Source organism: Mesocricetus auratus, unplaced genomic scaffold (genome assembly GCF_017639785.1).
Source record: "Mesocricetus auratus isolate SY011 unplaced genomic scaffold, BCM_Maur_2.0 Super-Scaffold_100004, whole genome shotgun sequence".
Classification (NCBI taxonomy): domain Eukaryota; kingdom Metazoa; phylum Chordata; class Mammalia; order Rodentia; family Cricetidae; genus Mesocricetus; species Mesocricetus auratus.
The window spans coordinates 77,694,518-77,715,720 of record NW_024429189.1 but is presented as its reverse complement, the minus strand read 5'-3'; the positions used below and the strand labels follow the sequence as shown (position 1 = coordinate 77,715,720).

The 21,203-nt window shown below is 38.0% G+C and overlaps 1 protein-coding gene across 6 annotated transcripts in view; it reads left to right on the top strand.

The window, feature by feature from the left end:
- Positions 1–21,203, top strand: part of Ano3 (anoctamin 3) — a 263,776-nt gene that overhangs the window by 208,203 nt on the left and 34,370 nt on the right. For all 6 annotated transcript variants that reach the window (XM_040745992.1, XM_040745994.1, XM_040745993.1 and 3 more), the window contains 3 exons: positions 11,489–11,571; positions 11,956–12,096; positions 12,990–13,154. In XM_040745992.1, the coding sequence (XP_040601926.1) occupies positions 11,489–11,571; positions 11,956–12,096; positions 12,990–13,154 (389 nt within the window). The remainder of the gene's footprint in view (positions 1–11,488; positions 11,572–11,955; positions 12,097–12,989; positions 13,155–21,203) is intronic.

Genomic DNA, 21,203 nt, shown 5'->3' with positions numbered 1-21,203 from the left:
TATTGAGCCTTGGGTAGTAGATCAGTATTTATCCCGGGTATACAAATGGACTTTGGGATCCCATCCAACAATGAGAGATGCACTCTCACCCTGGACTCTTGGGGGAGGGACTAGGCCCTTCCCTGGATGTAATGGCAGACTATGGACACCCCCATGGAGGGCCTCACCCTCTCTGGGGAAATGAGAAGGTTTGGTGGGAGGGCATGGGAGGATGGGAGGGAAAGGGAGAGGGACCTGGGATTGTTTCTAATTTAAATTTAAAAAGAAAAAGAAAGAGAAAAAGAAAAGAAAAGCAATTCTCTTCCCATGGAGGAATGGGCATTTGAGAGTAGAAGGGTGATTTGGAAATTTGGAGTTCTTTGAAATAATTAACAGAAGCATGGTTAAGAGGTACAATGACATTTACTCTAATGTGCCAGTTGTTTGGTGACAGGAAGTTAGCGGGACTGGAGCGGTGTGTTAATACAGAAATGTCTAGGCATTCTCTGGACACCAACTGATTTAAGAATTCCAAAGTAGAACACTTTCCTTGTATTTAAGGGTATCTAGAATTTGCAAGGGTAACTTTGTGCATTGCAAAATTACATTGATGTCTGCAGTAAATCACAATATTCTTTTGTAGATAGGTACCACAGCTGATTCACTCCTGTGTGATGCATTATAAAATTATCCAAGACTTCTTCCTTTTAACCGTAACTCCATTATAGAGTCAGGTACCTTTTGGTAACTCTTGCCGAATTATCAAACACTCACTTTATTTGGACCTATTGTATTAAGTGAAGTTACAGCCAAGCATAAATGTAATAAGACAGCAAAAGCTGGCAGACAGGTTAGTAGTGCTAGCACTTGCTGTAGCATTCTTAGAAACAAACCCTTGTGAATTATTCACACTCCTAAATCCCCAAGACATGATAATCAGAAACCCCTGAAGAAAAATCATTTCTTTCTACTTGGAAAAAAAGTGTCACAGATAAATCACATCTGCTACATCACACAAGACTTTTTGCTGAGGGACCTCACCACTGAACTGTAACTTAGAGAGGACAACAGAGAGTTCAAGAAGCTACACCACCAGTGTGTGCCCTACAGAGGATTCTTAGTATGCTTCTTGGCTCAAACTCTAGCATAGGAGGAAAGGACACTTATTCATGACCTGAAAAGGATTTTGAAATCAAGTTCACAGACACCCATGACAATGCCAGGTGGTCTTCTCATCCACTAAAAGACTGGAAGAACCTAAAACACAATGAAAACACATGATTTTTAACGATACTCCTTTCCTAGAGGTGCTTAGCTACAAACAAAGGATATTTGTGTGCTGAGTCAGGAGAGAACCCTGAAAGAGTGACACACAGAGATAACACTTTAAGCCTGGAGTTAAAATTAGAAATAGGATCGCAGGCATCTGAAAAACTTGAATCAAGTTCATTGTGAGCAAGTTTGCTATACTTTCTGAGTTTTAATTTATTTGCCAGGAAAGTAACTTCTTACAAATGAGATTGTGGCAAACGCTTAATGAGTAAATATGCAGATCATATGACAGAGTCCATATGATACGGGGAATCTTTGTATGTGTTTGGGTAGGGAGACAATGACTCCTTATGTAGCCTAGGCTAGCCTTGAACTAATGACTTTGCTGTTTCCTCCTCAGTTCTGAAAGATAGTTATGGGCCATTTGTTTTTCCTGCATTTTATCTATTTGTAAGAAAGGGAATATCAATTTTGAAGACCTATTTAAAGTATAGAAAACAAGGCATACAAACACAAAATTAGACACAAAAGTAAGGAGAATGACGGCCTGCTGTGGCAATCTGCATCTAAATACCTTCCCAGCAGTCAGGAGGGATCATTTCAAAAGGAACATGGATAATATGCTCTCTCATGTTTTTAAGCAATAAGGGGAAACTGCAAATGTCAAGGGCTGCAGAAGGAAATACACCAAAACCTGAGTATAGAAATCATATTTTATCAATTCACTTCTTGATTCTTCTCTGGAATGTTTTTGATATTGATTTTTCTGAACATTTTTAAAAATATTACTTCTTCAGGGAACAATCAACAATGTGCCTCAAGGACACTAAGTAGAATTATGCTTTCCTTTCCCTCCAGAATGTCTAAGTCAATGTCATTGTTGATTACTTATAATGAAAAGTTTATAATGCTGAATGTACTGTGAATTTCTAATATTGTTATAAATTCCATAGTTCAAAGCCCATTACATTTCAAAACTTATTTCTCTTCCATTGTCTATGCTGATCCCCATGGAGGATATGCAAATTACCACACAAGCCTGGGCTTGGCTGCTAAGAAAATCAACATAGGAATGCCAACATTCCTCAGGATCCCGCGCTACATGCCTTACATGAGCACAGTCTAAAATGATTGGGCAACATATGAAAGTGCCTGTATAGCACATATGTGTGCCTTCCTAAGCACAAACTAAGGGTACCCTGACTCCATCGTCCTGTTGTCTGCTGTCAGAAACACCCAGGACAACTGTGCCAGCCCCTATTTGAAGAAAGTTTAGAGTATAGCTATATCTTTTAGACACAGAGAACTATGAGCAGAACAGTAATTGTTTGAAAAATTGGAGTCTTAGATCAAGAAACGTAAGATGTGAAATTCTGGTATGGATTGGAAACCCAAGTCTTTGGCTACAAATTCTTTTATGTGAAACATCTAGCAGTTTAAAAATCAGTAAATGAAATTCAGTATATCAGTCAAGTCCATTAAACAGAAATAGACCACTGACAAGCTGCCTGTATATTAATTTGCCAAAAGGCCTTATGAAGTTTATTTATTATTCTTGTTGTAAAATGAAAATTTACTATTTATAATTTACCCAAGATCATACATTTATAAAAGAATACAGACATCACTTAAGCCCACAAGGTTCCTAATTTAACTCATGTTCTTTGTCCAGTGCACTGCCATTTATAGGTATTCTAATGATGATAATTTACTAAAAAGGCATATTTTATTGTGTTTGTTATAAAAATGAAGTTGGGAATTTTTATAATTTGTGACATTTTTTTGTGTTCTCAGTATACTCTAACTAAATTACTCCATCCAAGCCCAGATAAAAGCTTAAAAGAAGAAAAGTAAGTATTTAATAGTGTTTAGGTGGCTTATGTCTGCCAGTCAAAAAAAAAATGAAGAATTCACTTTTTGAGCAGTTTTCTGGAGGGGAAAGGTATTCAAGACATTAACAATAGATGGAGATGGAAAGCTTATTTTATGTCTCTTTTTCTTTTATAAATTAACAACTGTTGTGATCCTTCCACACAAAAACAACACATGAGTGGTTGTGTTGATAGTTGCTGTCTGTTAGTGGGACAGTGATGATTCTGTGTGCTTCTCTACAAGTTTAATTCATTTGGCACAAACCCCTGTATAACTAGATTTCAGCAGAAGACTTGATTCAGTCATTTCTGCTTGGAATTCCATTTGTAATGCATATTGTTGAACAAAACAGATGAAAGGTAAAGTGAGAAAAGAACATAAGGAAAATTGGTGTCATAATTAACAAGACTATTCCTGTTTAATAAGAATGCACAGAAGGGGCTGAGACATGGCTCAGCAGTCAAAAGCTCTTGTTCTTTGAGGGAACCTCAATTCCTAGCACACATCCAGTGACTCACAACTGCCTGTAACTCCAGCTCCAAGGTATCCAATAGTCTGCCCTGTAAGTACATGCTCATATGCACATGAATGTGTGCTCTCTCACACACATACTTAAAATAATAATATCTATTTAAAAAGAATCAAAGGTGAATAAAACACTGTTGGCCAATAGGGAAGCAAGATAGGAGAGACTAGCAGACAAGGAGGATTCTGGGTAGTTTAGTAAGAGAGAAGTAGCCATGTGATCCTGAGAGGAGAGGACGCATTAGTCTGGCATTCTTAGTAAGATAAGACCATTTAGAAATACATATATTAATAGTTATGGGTTAATACTTAAGACAGAGGTAACCAGTAAGGGATCCTAGTCACCGACCAACAGATTTATAATTTTAAAAAAATTAAAGATAAAAAGATAAAGAAACCATGTTTATATTTGTATAGATTATTTAATGTTTTAGCAACTGAGGTATGAGTACTCAACTCAATTTGAATAAATGGTACTACAAAATTTATTTAATATAGAAATTTCAAAATCAAATTGTCACATAATTTCTTAGTTTTATTTTTAATTTTTTATTATTATTTTTATTTGTTTAGTCTGTGTGTGAGTGGGTGTGTATGCCAAGACATACATATTGGTATTAGATGATAACTTGCTAGAGTTGATTCTCTCCTTCCATGGAAGAGAGTAAGAATCAAAGCTCACATCCTTGGTATGTTTACACTGAGTCATCTCCCTCTCGTGATGACTTTGCGCATCAAAGCTAAGAGACTAACTAATCTGGTCAATACTAGAGTGAGAGTTCTTCCTCCAGACCCCTTCTACTATCTCTCCTTCCTCTCCCCGCCTCCCCTATCCCCTCTCTCTGCTCTTATCTCATATCTGCTCAAATCATGAGCTTAAGTGACCCTCAGCCTCCAGCCTCCTGCTTTCTGGAGCTACAGAGGAATGTCACCTCACCTAGCTGCAGTTCTTGTGGTTTCACATAACGTGGCATTCATTAGGTATAACTTTTTATCTCTGTGTGGATTTTTCTAGGGGGAAATAAAACAGTTAATGATTTCAGAGACTTGCGAATATTACCATAAATTAGCAAGACTGACTATTTTACCATCTTTATTTTAGAGAAGGAGAAAGGATGGGAGTGGGTCTGGGAGGCACTGAATGTGAAATTAGAGAGAGCTCTTAGAATAAGGCTGGCAAATCTAGACTAGTCCCATGCATGTTTCTCTGAGGTAAGCAGCACTGAGATTGGGCTTCAGCTCTTCCCCTTCGCATACATTCTTCTTGCACGCAGACTTCTTTCACTTCATACCAGAAGCCATCTCTAGGCCATTATTGCATTCCTATAAGTTGTTAACTTCAAAACAGACAGGAATGTACCCCAGGCTGGGAATTTGAAACTTACCATATTCATGGCCTGTTTTTCTAAATGTAGAACCTGCTCTACAAGGTTGCCAGATCTACCCTGTATATAGTCGTGTTGCAATACTTCATGGGGGAAAACACATTATACTTGAGGATGTTACCAAAAATAAATAAAAGAAAGTCTTCAGTTGCACTTGGGTGACGTCCAAACTGGCGGTCTGCTGCTCTGAATCACCCTGCTTCACATGGGCTTTATTGGAGAAGACTCCAAGACTTTATCTCCGTTGATGAGCACAGTAGCTGGAATTTCATTTTGTTCTCCATGTACAGACACATTGAACATCATTTGTGTTTGAAATTCATCCTTTTGCATTGCTCTTAGAAATGTAATAAAGTAGTTTGCAGAATTTTTTAAATAATTTTTTCTAAATAAAATACAACTTTATACCTGATACCTCAAAACAGACAAGGAAAGAGGGCATCTCTGGTAGGTGACTGACACTCCCTCTATCCCAGTAAACTTTTATGGAGTATAATGTGAAAGCCTAGACTAATGCAAACAGCAAAAGACAAAGAGTGACAGCCAAATCCCTGGATGCTAAAGTCATTTTAACAAACCTTTATAGACCATTTAGTATGGGAAATAGTAACGAGGTCAAGGAATGGAGAGATAGCTTAGTAGTAAGAGTGTATGATGCACATATGTTAGACCTGATTCACATCTGAGCAAGTATGCACAAACACACATACACACACACACACACACACACACACACACACTGCGATGGAAAACATCAAATGAAGAAGCAATGAGTAAACTCTGCCAAATATTGTGGATGCTTTTGTGAGGTTTGTTGACCTTACAAAAGTGTCAGAGTGGATTCAACCAGAATATCCTTCTATTTTGTGACTTCTATATAAATAAATTATTTGAATCAAACCACAGCAGCACCTAACCACCTTTACCTGAGCCTGTGATTCTGTTCTGTAGTTATTCACTTTAAGTGAGAAAGCATGAGCACTCTGTGCCTGGTCCTTTATTTATGATGAAAATGAATAGTCTGTTCTTCTGTTCAGAAAGCGTGTGATCACAGCATGCTCCTCTACATGGGTCTGTGCTCTGCAGAAGATGCATGCACTCTGTGATCTACTTCTCTCAGACAATTACTATGGATATATGATACATATTCTTTGAGCATTATATGTTCATAACAATACTTTATCTTATATATCTACATAGAAATGCCTATATGCAATTCCACTTCTAATCTTTCCCACTCCTGCCCCTGCACTGAATTTTTTCTCTCAAAAATCAACAATGATTTCAATGTTTTTTGAAAGTATGAAAAACAGAATTTAATATATGTGCTAGTTGCTAACATGCAACTTACATATAGCAAATCTTTTTAAATTATGCCTTTTCAGGAAGTTCTTCCAAATATTTGTTTACTTTTTTATAAATTTTATTTAAATTAGAAACAATCTTATTTTACATATCAATCCCAGTTCATTCTCCCTCCCATTCTCCCATGTCTCCCACCAACCCCCCCATCCCATCTCCCATTCACTCCCCAGGGAGGGAGAGGCCTTCCATGAGGGATCATCAAAATCTGTCAAGTCATTTGGGGCAGGGCCTAGGAACTCCCCTGTGTATCTAGACTAAGAGATTATCCCTCCATGGGAAATGGGCTCCCCAAGTACATTTGTGCACTAGGGATACATCCTGGTTCCACTGCCAGAGGCCCTATAGACTGCTCAGTGCTCCTAGCTAACACCCACATTCAAGGGTCCTTGTTTGGTCCTTTGTTGGTTCCCCAGCTGGTGTCCATGAGTTCCCACTTGTTCAGGTCAACTGTTTCTGTGGGTTTTCCCAGACTTGATCCCTTTGTTTGTCACTCCTCACTCACTGAAACTAGGTGAAACTAGGAACCAGGAGTTGGGCTCAGTTCTTAGCTACAGATCTCTGCTTCTGTTTCCACCAGCTACTGGATGAAGTCTCTAGGATGGCATTAAAGTAGTCATCATTCTCATTATATGGGAAGGGTATTTAAGGTAGCCTCACCACTATTGCTTAGGTTCCTAGTTGGGGTCATCCTTGTGGATCTCTGTACAATTCCCTAGTGCTGGAAATAGAAATATAGCTTCCCTTTTATCTTAAGGTATTATTATTATTATTATTATTATTATTATTACTATTATTATTATTATTTGGTTTTTTGAGACAGGGTTTCTCTGTGTAGACCAGGCTATTTTTCAATAAGTAAGTTTTAGTGCATTCCTTCCCTTCTTCACTGCCCCATACTTCTGTTGCCATGCTCATTTTAGGTCACTGTGTCATTGCCTTTGTACTCCAGGCTCCCTCCTGTGAGTACTATGTGATTTGATTTCTTCTATTCTTTCTGTTTCCTCACATCTCCAGGATATTTATTTCACAGTAGTATCACAATCATCACAACTTGTTCTCAGATTTCCATTCTCACCTATCAGCATCTCAATTCTCAATTCTGCCCAGTAACACTGAGGGATGCTTCCCATGGTATAAAGGTAGTAATCTGAGAAGTAGGCTGACTTCCACAGTTCACTTTGGCTCTAAAAACCCCAGGTTTCTAATTTAGAAAATAATCATGTGTGTAGCTCACATCATGTATAACAGATGACATCCAGACCTTTGCTAATAATTGTGATAGTGAGCATTAGAGATATTGGTAAGGGGTATATGCATTACATGATTTTTAAGTGATTTATATATAGTTATAAACAGAGACAAAGTATTAGTCATTATTAATGTCAGTTTGGCCTATAGCTTTGGTGCTAAGGTTCTACTGTGTCAAGAAGTGTAATGTTGATTTTAGTTTAATTTCATTATCAGTACAACTGTTTTTCCTGGGAGATTGTGTGCAGCTCTCAGTACACATTGGAAAATTTTAAGTGCTTTAAAAAATACTAATGTGTAGCCAGATGTAGTGGTACACACTTTTAATCCCAGAACCTGGGAGGGAGAAGCAAAATAATTTCTGATTTTTTGGTTGTTTTTTTTTCAAGACAAGTTCTTTCTGTGTAGCTTTGTAGACTAATCTGGCCTTGAACACATAGAGATGTGTCTGCCTCTGCCTACTCAGTGCTGGGATTAAAGGCATGCACTACCACCACCTCCCAGCTGAGTTCCTAATTTCTAATTTCAAGGCCAACCTAGTATACATAGTGAGTTCCAGGACATTCAGAGCTACATGGTGAAACCCTGTCTCAAAACACAACAAACAAACAAACAAAAACACATGTACAAGAAAAGAACATCTAATGCAATGTGGCTGTTCCCAGAGGTATTGAAGTAATTGGCCTGAGATATAGCTTGGGCATTAAATTTTTTCCATGCTGTAAGATATTAAGAAAAATCTGTCCACTTGCAATCTCTATGTCTCTCAGTGTCCCCACACTCCTATCTTCTAAACCCTGTCTGGACATTTGCCATTAATGCTCTTGTGTTCGTTAATCCATTGATTGCTTCAGAGACTGGATAACCAAGTAGGATCACAAAGTCAATTGAGCATGCCAAACCAGGAGATGACTAAAATGGATACTTTGATAATTTGTCAAATGGGTCTTTTAGAGTTCTGAACCCATGGCACCCCATTGTGTGTCCTCACTGTTGAGTTAGATGCCAGTTCAGCCCCTTTTCATCCTAGTCAGTCAATTGACAATGAAATCCTCTTAGGACATGGTGATGTGTACCACAAACATCATGAGTTCTAGGCTAACCTTGGCTGGCACAGACTGGCAGAAATGTGTTGGAATAGGGGAAAAGAATCCTGGGAACTCTGAAAAAAGAAAAGAATTAACTTTCTTTTTTCATCTTCTATGCACATCTTTTGAAATTGGTTTTCTATTCTGGGATGATGTTGGGCAACATGTGAATCAGTAAGTCAAATCATTTTTTAAGATCAAGTCACAAATTTTACTTGTTTATTTTTATTGAAAATAGATTCTTCTCTTGTAAATACACCCCCTAACCATAGGTTCCCCTTCCTCCATTTCTCACCAAGATATACCCTCTCCATTTCCCTTCAGAAAAGAGCAAACCTCCAAGACAAGGACAAAACAATAAGATAAGGCAACTCTCCTCATACCAAGGATGGGCTAGACAATACAATAGGAGGGAAAAAAACTGGTCTCTCTCTAACCTCATCATTAAGTCTTTGTGAATTTTATGGATGTGTTTTAGTTTTATTTATTCCCTTCCCAAACTCCTCCCAGATTCACCACCTTTTTGTACCCATTCAACTTTGTGTGTTTTTTTAATACCATCAAATACAATTTGTGCTGCCTTTATAGACTTTGACTTGGGACCTTCCACTGGAGTGTTCTCAATTTATCAGGGATACTCTTAACAAAAACTGAGTTTTATTCTCCTAACAGCTGTCAATGACCAATAGTTTCTTAGTTAAGAGTGGATGCCTGTCATGTTCCTTTAGGCTTGGGTCCTGAAACACTGGCTAGGGCCAGCAAAGAAAGGACATACATAGAGACACACAATCAAAGAAGTTGGCATCAGGTGGAGTTCTCTAATCACTACCACCACAGCCCAGAACCTCATGTTTCTTAGGTACAATACACAAGGAAGGGTTAGCTGGTTTAAATAGGAGATCTCTGTAGGTTAGTAGTCTCAGGCTGTAAACATCCCAGAGGAAGAAGCTGTAATTGTTAGTCTTTGCACACACTGATCAATCTCTCATAAAACTTCATGCTCAGACTCTTGAGGAAAGCTTTCCCATCTCTCTTGAACCTGGCCCACACAGGTAATGTCTTTGCCAGTTTACCATGGACCATTTAGTGTCAGAGTCCTTGACTGTTCTTGCTTATGTCAAAACACGTGTTCACCTAGGACTTCACTCACTCAATGCTTAATTTCATTTCTTCAGGAACCCACCTCTGCCCTTCTGAATGTTTGTCTTGGACTGAGCCTGCTGAGGTTTAATTAATTTTTCTCAACTGCCATGAATTCATGTTTGCAATCACCCTGCTGTATTAAAAAAATCACTGTTAACTTGTAGTCATCTATAAGCCAGTTGTACCAGGGAGCTGTTCAGCATTTTTTGTTTGTTTTTGCTCAGCCTATCTGTCAGTCATTTCTAATCCCCATGTTTATGATCTGTGCTGATAACCAACTTTAAACTAAATATATAATGTGATATGATCATGTAAGTCAAACTCCCTACTGCTAACCATAGAGGTTAAAAGTACTTCACCATCATAAAATGCAAACCTGGGGAAGACTACATTACTGTTATGAGAATCTAGCCAAGTAACATATACAATCTTCTTTGTTTCTTTTAATTAGTTTTGTATGTGTGTGTTAATTCATGTCTCTAATATCACCAGAAGACTGAAGCAGGATATTCAGTGTTTTGAGACTATTCCAAGCAACATGGAAATTGCTAGGCTAGCCTGACATACATAGTGACAAATTGTCTCAAAAGAAAAAATAACATTTACTTGCTTCTGTTTGATACAGTAGGTTGATGGTAGAGGAGTTCTTTGCTCATCACTAAAAACAAACTCCAAATTAAAGAAAAACTGGGGGAATTGTTTATTTTGTGAGACAAATTCTCGGTATGCAGTCCTAGCTAGTCTAGAATGCACTGTATAGATAAGGTTAGCCTAGAATTCAGAGATATGCCTGCCTCTGACTCATAATCCTGGGACTAAAGGTGTGCTTCATCATGCCCAGTCCTGAAACTGTCTTTCAAGTATAACTTGCATATATCAAAAATCATAAACTAAGTACATTATTACTATTTTTGTAATGTATATAAACTTGTATAAACATCACTTTTCATTAAAGAAGGAATACACTATATCCATCACTTTGGGTGGTCACCAGAATCAATGACTGTTATAATTTCTGAAGTTAGGCTTTTTAATTAATAAGTTTAGTGGGTATTTTAAGTGATTAATTTCATCCTTGTTCTGTGACTGTCACAATAAATTACTCTGGAAGCTTTCTTTCTAATTAAGTTTAAAAAGTGAGAATGTGTATTCACTTGAGAGTTCAAATAAATAAGCCATGCATGAATCGATTGTATCTTGTTGAGAATGGACTTTTAACACACAGCCCAATTCAATACTGGGTTCAATGAAAATGCCATCTTATCTAGATTAAGTATCTGTTCCTGAACCTTATTGCTTTGAAACTGCAATCATTCTCAATTACCTCTATTTTATCTAAATTTTGTGTTAGATGCCTCTTATTCGAGTAGATGCTATTAAGGGATGTTAAGAGGCAATTTCACACAGCTCAACTGTAAGCCTTGACTGAAACTAATATTAATTAAAATGTGATTAAACATTCTGTGTTATTGTTCATATTAGAAATGTAAAGTGCCCTTGATAAGAAGTCATGGCATATTATCAATGCTTAATTAAAACTATGCCTCTTCTTTCTCCTTATTTCTTTCCATCCAACTGTCCTCATGTTGTTATTATTATTATATTTTATAGCCACAGTCTTCCTTGAGTTTTGGAAAAGAAGAAGAAGTATACTGACTTATGCCTGGGACCTTATTGAATGGGAAGAAGAAGAGGTAAGATATCAGGAAAGCAGAAGTTAAGGAATCTGGGGGATCATATAAGGCTCAGAGCACCTCATGCTCAGACCAGGAACAGATTCACATGATTACATCACACTGACAAGATTCCTCACTTCATCAAGGTAACAGGGGTCAAGGGCCAAGGGTATATTGTTAAAACTATTTCTATGTTTTCTTAGAGGGGATCCAAAGAAAACTGTGTTAATTAAAATACATCCATGGGTTTACTTGAATTGCAGTGGTACTGTTCTTTAAAAGATTGAATCTTTGAGCAAACAGCACAAAAGCAGGCTGTTTAAGAGCTTGTATTAGTTCTTGAAATATTTTTGTTTCATATTTGTGAACTTGCTATTTAGGTAACCATAGTTTCTCCCATAGGAAACAGTTCGCCCCCAGTTTGAAGCAAAATATTACAGGATGGAGGTGATAAACCCCATCACAGGAAAACCTGAGCCTCATCAGCCTTCATCCGACAAAGTCACACGTCTTCTTGTGTCTGTCTCGGGAATCTTCTTCATGGTAAAATATAGTCATCTATATGAGACTGCTGTGGGATTTCCAGTTTAGGATAATCCGGCATACCAGCTCATCTTGTACTCCAAACAATGCAAAAGAAAATTACTCTTTCAGTCTCTCTGTCTCTCTGTCTCTGTCTCTGTCTCTCTCTCTCTCTCTCTCTCTCTCTCTCTCACACACACACACACACACACACACACACCACATATTTGGACACCACCGTTTGTGATATTTTATTAGAGCATGTTAACATCTCTTTGAAGGAAACACTTATTACAAGAACAGTTATGTAAAGTGGAAATTCTGAGAATTGGTCTCTACAAGTGAAATGTCCCGTTAGAACTAAGCAGTCTATGTGAAAGATAAACTTTAGATAGAATTTGCACTTTAGTGTGACAATTCTTCTCTATGCTAAAACAGTGCAAGCGTTTCTTGTTTCTGTTTTGGCTTCCTGTATTCTAATTTATTTATTTCATTACAAATAGTCCTTGGGTCCTGGGGATTGCATTGAGGGTTCTAGATATGCTGGGTGGGTGTATATTGTAGCAATGAGTTCCTATTTGTTCATTTAATATAACAGATAAAGTGTGTACTTAGCACATGAAACATGATGTTTGGAATGTAACAATGTAATGAATGTAATGTAACAATGAAACAAATGTAATGCTTAAGTCTAGCTAACTAAAATATTTTACCCTATAGCATTGGTATGTTTAAGCTTAAATCTTACATTGTTTTCTAACTTTCTCCGTTAAAGGAGACAACATTACTTATGTATCCTTTCCCAGAAAGATAAATGTCTTCAACTTTTGGAGTATTAATTGGTGGTTTGCTTGTCATTATTTAGTAACATAAAAGACAAGGTTCCACTTTACCCCCTCCCTCTCCCCCTGCAGATCTCCTTGGTCATCACAGCAGTGTTTGCAGTTGTAGTATACCGTCTGGTTGTCATGGAACAGTTTGCATCATTCAAGTGGAATTTCATCAAACAGCACTGGCAGTTTGCTACATCGGGTGCTGCTGTCTGTATCAATTTCATAATTATCATGCTGCTGAATCTTGTAAGTGTTTATGGCATAATTTTTCAATATGCACAAAACAGTGAGAAAGGACTATATTTCCTTAGTTGTGTATGTCTGTCTATGTGTGTGTACATATATATTTCTGTTCCAAACAGATCATTTTAACACGAAGTTTTTTTATTTTTTATTTTATTATTTTAATTTGAAATAGCTTCCTTCACATGTCAATCCCAGTTTCCTCTCCCTCCCCTCCTCCCATACCCTCCCATCATCCCCTCCCAGCCTCCCACCCTATCGCTGCTTCCTTCTACAAAGTGGATATCTACAGTCTGTCAGTTCACTCAGGGCAGGGTCCAGGCACTCCCCTAAGAGTCCAGGCTGAGAGAGCATCCCTCTTTGTGTTATGGACACACAAAGTCCGTTTGTATGCCAGGGATAAACACTGATATACTGCCCAGGGCCCCATAGTTTGCCCAGGCCTCCTCACTGACTCTCACACTCAGGGGGTGTGGATCAGTCCCATGCTGGCCTCCCAGCTGTCAGTCTGGGATCCCAGAGGTCCCCCTTGTTCAGATCAGCTGTCTCTGCTGGTTTTGCCAGCCCATTCTTTGCCAATTTGCTCATCGCTCCTCTCTCTCTGTCACTGGGTCCCATGGGTTCAGTTCAGTGTTTGACTGTGGGAGTTTGCCTCTGCTTCCATCAGTCACTGGATGAAGGTTCTAGGATGGTTATAGACATCAAGTTCATTATCAGGAATGGGCATTTAAGGTAGTCTCTCCACTATTGCTTAGCTTGCCAGTTGGTGTCATCCCTTTAGATCACTAGAGGTCTCACTGGTGCCAGATCTGTCTTCTAACCTATGATTCCCTCTTTCCCCTTATTTTACCCCCCTAGCTCCTACTCTCCTCCACTCCTCGCTGTGTTCCCAATCTGTTCAGAAGATCTTGCCTCATTCCTCTTCTCTGAGGTACCATGTAAATCTCCCTTAGGTTCTTTCCTGTTTCCCAGACTCTCTGTCAGTGGAAGTGCAGACTGGCACTATCCTGATCCATGTCTAAAATCCATATATGAGTGAGTAAATACCATGAAGCTTTTCATCTAGCTTTGTTTTATCACTAGATTCTTTTGTTTTTCATTTTCCATTTTTTTGAGACAGGGTCTCACTACACAGCACTGGCTAGCCTGAAGCTCACTATGCACACCAAGCTGTACTAAAACTCACAGATATCTACCTGCCTATGCCTCCTGAGTACTAGAATTAAAAGCATAGAAATGACATAAAACTTTACTTGAGTCTATCTTTCTAGGATACACACACGCACGCACACACACACACACACACACACATATATATATATATATATATGTCCTATTCAAAATCATATTTATCCTCAGCTAAGTTTCTTACCAAAGGTTCTTTTTTTCTTAACCCTTCTAAAGCAAAATTTGGCTAAGTTGCCACAGATACACCAGACTCTAGTTTCACTGTTCCAGTTGTTATCATTAACCCCCTAAACTGGGTTTTATTCCACAACTCATCTCTGTCCTGAGTTACCACCATTGGCTAGAATCACAACTGACACACATGCAGTTTTCAATATCTCCCTTAAACTTCTGATGCAGGAACTGGAATATGGTTCAGTGGGTAATGTTGTTGCCATACAAATATGTACCTGAATTTGGATCTCCAGAAACCATATAAAGCTAGACATTGTAGTGTGTACCCACAATTGCAGTGCTCCTACAGAGAGATGTGAAATGGAGACAGAAGAGTCCCAGGATGTTCCTGGGCCATTTAGCAGGCCATATACTACAGCCAACACCAAAAGACTATATCTCCAAGTAGAAGCTGGTCACAGGTACAGATGTCCATGTGCACACTATGACATGTGCCAGCCCGCATCTCCAAATACAAACATATGCAAGACCTCTCTCACACACACACACACACATAAACACACACACACACACACACGCATACAGATACACACAATAGTAAAAAAGGTAACATATTCAAGGCCAATGAAATGGCTTATCAGTAAAAATACTTGAGTTTCATCCTTGAGACCCTCTGGATGGAAGGAGGAAACTAACTCCTTCAGGATGTTCTCTAACCTTTAATGTCACAATCATGCATAGCAACACACACATACACACACAAAAAAACTGTAAAAATATTTTAAAGAAGAAAAATTATTCAGATACAACGTTTTCTCGCTAAGTGTCTGTTTTGGGTAGAGGCCTAATATATTTTTATTTATACAAACAAAGATTAAAGTCAATAAAATGAATGTCCACCTCTGAAGAAGCCAACCCTAATTCAGCCATCAAGTCACTCATTCTAACAGCCTTGCAGTCTTACTACCCCTACTCAGTGACTCTGGAGCTCTAGAGTTTTTTAATACTGCAAATCCAATACCCAGAGCTAAGAGAACTCAGGTTCAACCAGTTTTCTATTTTCATGTAATTTTGTTTGTTGGACATTTTTGCATTGACATTAAAAGATTGTTAGATTACAATTTCTTCTTCCCCCTTACAGAATGCAGAAGATTTGTAAGTTGGTTTAGCATAAGGAAAGTAAGTAAGCAGTCATTTCAACCAATGTGAAAATTACATTCTTCAGAGTCAATCAGTGTAAGTTAATAATGCTCTTTAGAAATTACATATTTGCTTCCTATCCAGAATGTTAAGGCACCTCACAAATTATTAGACACTCTTTCCAATTCACCTGAATATACAGGATTAATTTAAGAGCTTAATACAAATAAAGATACAATAAAATGTCAAATATTATATTATCAAATTTTCATCTGACTATCCAAATGCTACCTCTTGTTATTTTTCAGGTCAAATTCAATACTCAGCTTTAAAATGTGCTTATGAAGGACTAAGTAAAGATATTCTGTCAGTCTAATGTGCTTTTCAGCTGTAATCTAAATGCATTAAGTTATGAAATGTAGAAATGAAAAATTACTTTAAATCATCAAGCATTCATCTTTAAATTAGGAGTCTTCTGGGCTCTTTAGGAAATATGTTATTACATAAACCATGCGCTATTCTAGTGCATTCTTTTTTTTTGGTCCTATTTCTGATTACTTGTGAATTTTGTTTCTGAATCGCTATTATCCAGGCTCTGCTCAGTATTCTCCTATCTATGGTTTTTGTTTGGTAGTAGGTACCTAACAACTCAGTCTTCCTGTGTCTTTCTCAGACCTTCCCTCACTGGCCATAGACATTGAAATGTGTCAATGACATATTTGAACAATCCCTTTTGTACCTGAGAGTGACTAATGGTTTTCATTCCCTCCAATGTAAATTATAAATTTTTTAGCTTAGTAAACGAGACACTGCTCTATTTAAGCCGGTTTTTCCTTTCTTTTGTCTAAAGCTGCTCCTCCCTCTGTCTCTCTCACCCTCCCTCCCTCCCTGCCACCCTCCTTTCCTCCCTCCCTCTCTTGTCTGCATTCCAGCATGAAGAACCCCTTTCTCTGGTACTGAACTTTGTTAATTCACACTCCCAGTTTCTTGGTTCACAGAGCTTTCTCTGTCTGAAATGTTCTTTTTTCCTTTAGTATCCTTGGAGAATATCTCTTCATCACTGAAAATAACAATGAAGGATCACTTCCTCCATAAACCTTTTTCTGGGTCCCATATGTAGAAGAGAATTATATCTTTGTTTTTATTCTTGTCATGAGGTTCTTGAACTGCCTGTTGTTTTCCATCCATGGGAGTCACTAAATTAATTAATACTTTTCTCCCACTGTTAAAATGTTGAGTTTACTTAGCTCAGCCCATAGCTTCCTTAATCTAGGTCCCCAGGTCTTTTTTAAAAATATTTGCATAGCATTTAAAATATATCCTTTGAGCAAATTGTATTTTACTTTACAATGTCCTAGTATCCTGTATATTATGTGGCCAAGTTAATTTTTGTTACTAGAATTATATTCTTGGTGTGTTTCCAGTTTTCAGTTATATTTTAATTTAAACTAAACCAAAGACTGTACTTCCCACAAGCACATGCAAATTTTGAAAGAAGTGTATCATTATACGTCTAAATAAATATTCAATTGAGGAAAGAAGTATGTTCTACTGCAATCAAAATTTAAACACATTTCCATTATACTAATCATGAAAGTAATTTTAAAAGCATGTCCCAATCAAACTATGAATTAAATTGTCTGCAGAACCTCCTTTGTGGAGTTAAGAAAACTGTATTAAAAATAAAACATTCTAAAATTCTTTGTTGATTCTGATCTAGTCAGTCCCTAAAACCACTAATTTGCAACATCTAAAATAATAGTGATACACAGCCAAGATGCATCTTCAAGCAATAGATCATAAATAATTCAAGCACAATTAAAAAATTTCAATTTCTTCTTTTAACATACACTTGCCAAAAATACACCTGTAAATCTGAGAGGGCAGAATTTGAAGAATGGTTGCTTCCTAGACCCACCCCCTTTCTAACTTTGTTGAATTCTGACTCTACCCTTGTTGCAGTTGATACCGTAATTCCTATTATGTCTGCAAACGTTCCCAAAAGTATTGTGATGAAAACAAAATGTGAAAATTGCTCCAAAAATATATACTCTTGCTACTTGACAGTGAAGCTTTAACTGATTTTGTCATATTATAGTAAAATAATAGCTGCTTGGCACTGTAATTAAAGAGTGATTCTTCAATAAAAACACAAAAGGAAAGAAAGGAGAGCTAAACAGCTGTCCTCCTGTGCTTTGAAACTTCCAGGAATAAGTCACCCAAACCTTTACTACAAAGGTGGTCACAGAATGGTCTCCTTTGAGTACTTCTGTGATCATAAATGTGTTTAGCAGTCAAGAGTGTATAATACTGGGGAAGAGAGCTCTGATATGTTGGCTAATGTAAACCATCCAGGTTAGCTCTGTAGTCCTCTCCATCTGGATATCTCTCTGTAGAGACCAGAGCATATATTACTATTTTTCCTTCAAGTATCCAATCACTGCAACAGAAAACATCAAATATACATACATTTGTCTTTCCTGAATAGCTAGATATCTCATCACCAATTATGTCAAATAGGTTATTATAGAATAGGGTGGGTCAGAGATTTGGGCCACACCTCTTAACTAGGTTATTCATGCCTAATGACTCATTTAATAAAAGGCTTTACTTTGTAAAAACAAAACAAAACAATGTGCTTGCTTGATGTGTTCATGCCCATGTCTGTGATCATGGTTTCTAGAAATCTAGAAGTTACAGATACTAGAAGAAGAGTCTCTTATACTCTGCAGGCAGGTCTATTTAGAACTCATGTACACAGTGGAGGCTGGGCAGTTATGCTCTGATGCAGAGACAACACACATTAAAACATGCCAAGCTCCCTGGTGTGCCCACCCTGCTTTTGCTGTTCTTTTCTTTCCAGTTTATTTTTACATAATGCACCACCAAAGCATTAGTGGAAAGCTGATTCCTCTAAGCTCAGAATGAATTCTATAATGATTATCATGGCCAAAAAATGCCCTAGAAACAAATTCCCCTCTAGGATTACTCTGGCTTATCAATTACTAATTTACTCTGCTGTTTCTGCCACTGCTGTCCTAAATCTGTATCCATTGTGATGAGATTATCAGCGTCAGAAGCATTGTATTCATGTTCATGCTCCCAATGTATTTACTCAGTACACATTTTTGCTTATCACTCTTCCTTGCTTCTGAACGAAGTGTCATGTTCTTCAAAAGGATTTCCTACTGCAAAGCAATATTTTTAACCTATTTGTTTATTTTGTTTTGTTTTCAAGACAGAGTTTCTCTGTTTAACTTTGGCTGTCTTGGAATTCACTCTGTAGACCAAGCCAGTCTTGAACTCACAGACATCTTGTCTCTGTCTCCCCAGTGCTGAGAGTAAAAGATGTGCAAACAGAACCCCAGAGAAGCTAGGAAGCAAGGAGGGCCCTAAGAGAGACACTAATGGTCCCCCAGAGAAGGGGAGAGGGACATAATCTCCTGAGCAAATTGGGAGCATGGAGGAGGGGGGAGGGAGGTAGGTAGGAGGAAAGGGACTGGGAGGAGAACATGAGGGATCAGGAAGATCTAGGCGAGGGAAGAATAGAGAAGGAGAGCAAGAAACAAGATACCTTAATAGAGGGAGCATTTATAAGTTTAAAGAGAAATCTGGCACTAGGGATTCACAAGGATGATCCCAACTAAGTATCTATGTAATAGTGGAGAGGCTACCTTATAATGAGAGTAATGACTACCTTAAATGCCATCCCAGAGACTTCACCCAGCAGCTGATGGAAGCAGAAGCAGAGATCCACAGCTAAGCACTGAGCAGCACTTCTGGAATATAATTGTACACAGGGAAGAGTGATGAGTAAGGGGTTAAGAACATGCTGGGGAAACCCACAGAAAGAGCTGACCTAAGCAAGTGGGGAATCAGCTTAGGTTGAACAAGGCCCCCTGAACCTGGGTGTCAGTTGGGAGGCCAGGCAGTCTATGGGGCTTCTAGCAGTGGAACCAGTATTTATCCCTAGTGCACGAACTTTGGAAGCCCATTCCCTATGGAGGGATACTCTCTCAACCTAGATACATGTGAGAGAGCCTAGTCCCTGCCCCAAATGATGTGACAGATGATGCCTCATGGTAGACCTCGCCCTCTCTGAGGGGTTGGTAGCAGGCATGGGAGAATGGGAAGGAGAGGAAACCGAGATTGGTGTGTAAAATAATGTTACATTATTTAAATGAGAAATAATTAAACATTACTAAAGTTAATAAAAATTGATAAAATAACTTTATATGAGCAAGAGTAGTTCTGCTTACTGTTTGTAACAGTGGGTAATTTTGGAAGATCTCCAATGTGGTATCCTGTGTACTGTGTAGGGGCTAGAATCAGAAGGGCTGTCTACAGTCCTCCTTGTATTTACCTCCCCCAGTTATACAGCTATTCCACTACACATACTCAAATTCACGCAGAGACAATCTGCTCTCCCAACACAGTTGCTGCCATATACCATACATTTGAATGTGTTTAACTCATGGGTGATTCCTGTCTTTTTACTTGGATTTAGCAACTTGTTTTGTGAACTGCTTGTGGTGCCAGTTCACCATGCCATTTGGGTCTAGACTATTCAGGTTCTTCACTAACCTGTATAAGTCTCTAACAGCTATTTTTAACTATCTTCCAAGTGCTTTTGTCATCTCTTTGGACATCCAGCTAAAGATATTTCACTTATAGATGGGTTCTATGTGCCAAGTACTAAAATGATGCATAGGTATTGAAAGGTATTCATAAAAGAACATTCGTATTTAACTCTTATGGTACTTATTACTTAGTATTTTATTCTATGAGGCCATGTGCCAGATATTCTCAGTGTTAATCCCCTGTTCTGTAAAATGGGGTTATTGTACTCATTTGACAAAATTGATGTATATAATTACTGTATGGAAAGGGCCGGCACAGGTGAAATGCTGTAAATGGCAACTATTTAAACAGAATCGGTTTTCGGTCTGCATGAGCACATTCAGCCCAATACTGACAAACAATGGCTGCTCAAATGTTATTTGTAAGATGATAAACTCCATCCTGTTAAAATTCTGTCTTCATAATGGGGGCATGGAAAAGGGCATGGTACAATGAGAATAACGTGTACTTACAAAACCAAAGTGATTCTGTTTATAATTTGAAAAGGTTAGCTCATGAATAGAAGTAAAATAAAAACTAAGTCCAAACAAAATGCTGCACTAGAGAGAGAAGATATTTACCTAATATAATCTGTCTCAAGAGAGTCTTGATCTTAAAAAGAGGTAGATTTGGATCTTTGCTAATATGAAATAGCAATAGTTTTATTGAAAGAGCATTCAGGGAATGTCGAAAATTCTTTGAATATTTAGGTACATTCCTTGAATTTTAATACTTTGGACATGGCTATTGTTTTGTTCTAAGGTTCTTTTTTTTTTTTTTTTTTTTTTGGTTTTTCGAGACAGGGTTTCCCTGTGGCTTTGGAGGCTGTCCTGGAACTCGCTCGGTAGACCAGGCTGGTCTCGAACTCACAGTGATCCGCCTGCCTCTGCCTCCCAAGTGCTGGGATTAAAGGCGTGCGCCACCAACGCC